The following is a 4,180-nucleotide window of genomic DNA, read 5'->3' on the forward strand; positions in this document are numbered from 1 at the left end:
GTGGCACCGGGGAAGTGCTGGCCAGACTGGTTTTGGAATTACACTGAGTTCTTGGGTATGTGCCCACCTCCGCTGCTGTGAGGCATCTAGCGAGGCTTTATCTCTCTGAGCCTCAGTTCCCTTATAAAATGGGAATAACAATAGTACCAACATCACAGGGGTTATTATAAGGATTCAGTGAGGAGACATGTATAGTTCACTCACTGTATGCTTGGAACATCCATGTTGGCTATTCCATTGTGACCCAAGTGGACATGGAGTATACCTGCTGCTTAGCCTGGGTCATCTAGAAAGCAGAGGCTCAGACAAGGATTGGAGTCCCTGGACAGTGCAGATGGTTAACACACTCAGCTGCTAGCTGAAATTTTGGCAGTTTGAGTTCACCTAGAGGCACCTTGGAAGAAAGTCCTGGTGATCTACTTCCAAAACATTAGCCATTGAAAATCCTATGGAGCACAGGTCTACTCTGACACACATGGGGTTTCTATGAGTTGGAATCAACTTGACAGCAACTGGTTTATGCTTGAAACATCCATATTGACTATTCTATGCTGACCCAGGTGGACACAAAGTATATCCACCGCCTTAGCCTGGGCCCTCTAGAGAGCAGAGGGTAGGACAAGGATTAAGGACAACTGTTTGGAGGTACAAACAGTGGTGAGAGTGAGGGAAATGGGGAATTGAGACAAAGGTCAGTGCTATATGGGGCAATGCATCATGTTACTGAGCTGGCTATCATTTCAGAAGGAGCCTCGCAGAGGCCCAGCAGTTCTCTCAGCAGGCTGGCCTACTTGGCTGCAGGATCTCTCTGCAGGGATTGAAAGAGGAACTGTACCTTGGGGGAGAGAGAAAGGAGAAGAAAGTTATCTGCCCAGCTTGCTCCTGTCTTCCATTTCCTGTTGGTAAAGAGCTACCCTAAAAGTGGAGGGGTACCCCAAAGTACTTGGAGCATCAACCGAGAGAGAAATAAGTAACTCAGGGAACCTCAGGAGGCCCCCAAGGTTTATATCGCAAGAGATCAGCTTCACATTCTGTAGAGGGACAGACAGAATTGAGGGGAAGTGACCCCGGAGGCTCCTTCTGGGTTGCCAGGTAACAGGCCAGCTGGGACCCAGCCCTGTCTTCACCCCATGGGAGAGGCTGACTCAACAGGCTTTTCACTGGACCAGGGGATACCTGCCTCCAGCCAAAGGGACTGCAGCTTCCCACAATCTTCAGGCATCCAGATGCAGGACAGCTGACCTTCTTGTGCTCCCCACCCAAAACAGTGGGCACAAACAGCTGACCCCAAAGTGCTGATTTCCCCACTGATAAAGAACCTTTCTCTCACACCATAAAGAGGTAGAGCAAGGTGGGGGAAAGCTTCCAGAAGCACAGTTGCCCAGACCCAAGTATCCCCTGCCACATGATACTAAGAAATGGGGATCCTTGAGTCTCCTCTTGCTGATCCATGGCTTGTAAACTTTCCCAGCCAAGCTTGGTTTTAACCCCTATCACGTGGAATGATAGCTGGCTCCATTAGGGCCTCTCTGGAGCCCATCCAAGAAGCCACACTTGACCATCACGGGAGGACCAGCACTGGACAGTCGCTCCATGCAGCAGGAGGGACAATCACTGACACCAATGAGTAGCATGCACTGGAATCTGGGCCTCTCCCCCCTTTCCTGGGATCATGTCAGCCCCAAACTCCTGGTTGGGTCTAGAAGAGGGGAGAGGGCTGCAGTGATCACAAGACCAACCAGCCCGATGACTAAGTGCCTGTTCATTCAGGAGGACGGAGCTAAGTGTCGTGGAGCTTAACCAAACTGCGCCCAGAGACCGCCCACCTCAGGACTTCTTGCCTTGTGAGATAAGACTCTTAAAAATTACTGAGGACACCAAAAAACTTTTGTTTGTGTGAGTTATATTCATCAATAATGACTGAATTAGAAATCAATGCTGAGAAATTTTAAATCTTTATTTGTTAATGCATTTAAAAAAACAATAAACTCATTACATACTACTAAAATAATATTTTATTCAAATACTTATTTTATTAAAATAACTATATTTTCAAAGCAAACATTAGTGAGAAGAGTGGCATTGTTTTGCATTGCTGCCAATCTCTTCAATGTTTCCCTTAATAGACGGCAGCCAGAGTCTCCTATCTGCTGCTGCAGTCAATCTGTTGTAATATCACACATCGTGTAGCTTCTGGAGAACTCCACTGTACGCTCATATGAAAATGACAGTGAAAAGGGCAAATAAACTCTTAGTATTGTTATGAAAATAGGTTTGACCTCATGGAAACCCTGAAAGGGTTTTCAGGACCCACATGATGAGAACCACCATTCTAAAGGGTTCCTATCTGCCTCCAGGGTTTACCCCACTGAGTTTTAATCTGAAGCCTCTATCACGTCATTGTTAATTGCCGTCCAGTGGGCTCTGACTCATGGCACCTTATGTCTAATAGAATGAAACGTTGCCCACCACCTGCCTGTCAGTTTGTCTGACTGTGGTGGCCTGCATGTTGCTATGATGCTGAAAGCTATGCCACTTGTATTTCAAATACCAGTAGGGTCACCCATGGGGGACTGGTTTTAGCAGAGCTTCCGGAATAAGACCAACTAGGAAGAAAGGCCTGGCAATCTACTTCTGAAAATTAGCCAGTGAAAAACTTATGGATGACAACAGAACGTTCTACTGCCTTAATACCTGTAAAAAGACTTGTTTGTTATATTGAAGATTAAAGGATATAGTGGAGTTGTAAATAATAATAATAACATTTAATAAAATGATGATGACGAAGATAATCACAAGCCCTGGCTAACTCAGCACATCACATTTTAGAAAGTGTTTTCCAGAGGGCTAATTTGTTCTGTTCTCGTAAGAGCCTTGCAAGGTAAGTGATTTGCTTCCCACTTTGTAGATGAAGAAATGGAGATTTTGGTGGACAGGGCTTCTCCGAGGTTGTGCACCTCACAAGTGGACATCCGATGGGACAGTGATGGGAACATGCTTTCTGGGGAACATACAATGCTCTGTACCCCCTAATGGCCTTGTTCTCTCTCCTAGTCTGAAATGCAGGTCCAAGACCAGAGACTCCTGCTCACGCTGAGGCATCTCCAGAGTATCCTGGAGGAGCTGCGCGCTGAGAGTGCCCACTGGGAGGATGCCAGGTCCAGTGGAGGGTCCTCCCCTATCAGAGCTCGAGCAGGCTCTGAAGGCAGGGGCCACCAGCCTCTCTCCTTGAGAGGGCTGGCCCACCTCCTCCGAGGAGAAGACAGCAGACGAAGCTCCCTTCCTTAACTGGCCAGAGATGACACTGGACTTAAACCCTCCCTCCACTAGTCTAGACTTTGAACGTGATATTGTAGGGGGAGAGCACTGGAGTGGGAGTCAGAGGACCTGGGTTCTGGGTTCCCCTCTGTCCTCATCCACTGTGTGTCCCTGGGCGCATCTCTCAACTCCTCTGTGTTTTTGGTTCCTTTCTGTCACTTCCCAGGGTTTTTGATGAGGCACAGATGCGACACTGGGTGTGAATATGCTTTGAAAACACAAACATTTATATGGCTTCTGGCAAGCATGATGGAGGTGATCTCCTCCTTGGAAATTTATCACAAGGTGATCATTAAAACAAGTAAAGAATCCTGTGTGTGAGGATGTTTATTGAGTGTTGCCATGGTGAAAAATCAGAACCTTGTGTAGTGACTTGGTGGCTGTTTTCTGTCTTCCCAGCTGCCTTTTCATCCCCCTTTATCTGGTAACAATAGGCCCTGTCACCACTGTGGCCATAGAATGGGTATGGGATCCGGCCTAGCCCATTATAATTCATGGTCACCCTAACTGCATCATTGGCCCAGTGGGTGGGCAGGTGACTCAGCAGAGCCAATCACAGTCCTTTCCTGGAATTGTTATCAGAATGCTCTTTCTACTGCCTTTGCAAAGCTGGGGGTGCTAGTGGCCATGACCCATGCCAGGTGAAGAAGACCTGTCTGCAGTAGGAAAGAAAGAGGCTAACCTTCAAAGAGAAATCGAGAGAGGTCCAAACAAGAAATGGACAGAGACAAAGAGTCCTGGCTCATTTTAGTCCCCAATTTTAGGCCCTAGTTCTGTGAGTTAACCCTGCATTCTTTCCAGCTGTTGAAGACAGAAAATTCCACCGTTCTACCACCACCACCCACCACCACACACATCGATT

The 4,180-nt window shown here is 47.3% G+C and overlaps 1 protein-coding gene across 1 annotated transcript in view; it reads left to right on the forward strand.

Moving 5' to 3' along the window:
• CUNH20orf202 (chromosome unknown C20orf202 homolog) overlaps nucleotides 1–3,288 on the forward strand; it is a 4,353-nt gene extending 1,065 nt beyond the window's left edge. Inside the window, 1 exon segment of the mRNA XM_023742427.1 lies at nucleotides 3,055–3,288. Coding sequence (XP_023598195.1) covers nucleotides 3,055–3,288 — 234 coding nt within the window.
• The last annotated feature ends 892 nt before the right edge of the window (nucleotides 3,289–4,180 follow it).

This window comes from Trichechus manatus, unplaced genomic scaffold (assembly GCF_000243295.1).
Source record: "Trichechus manatus latirostris isolate Lorelei unplaced genomic scaffold, TriManLat1.0 scaffold00008, whole genome shotgun sequence".
In the NCBI taxonomy this organism is placed as follows: domain Eukaryota; kingdom Metazoa; phylum Chordata; class Mammalia; order Sirenia; family Trichechidae; genus Trichechus; species Trichechus manatus.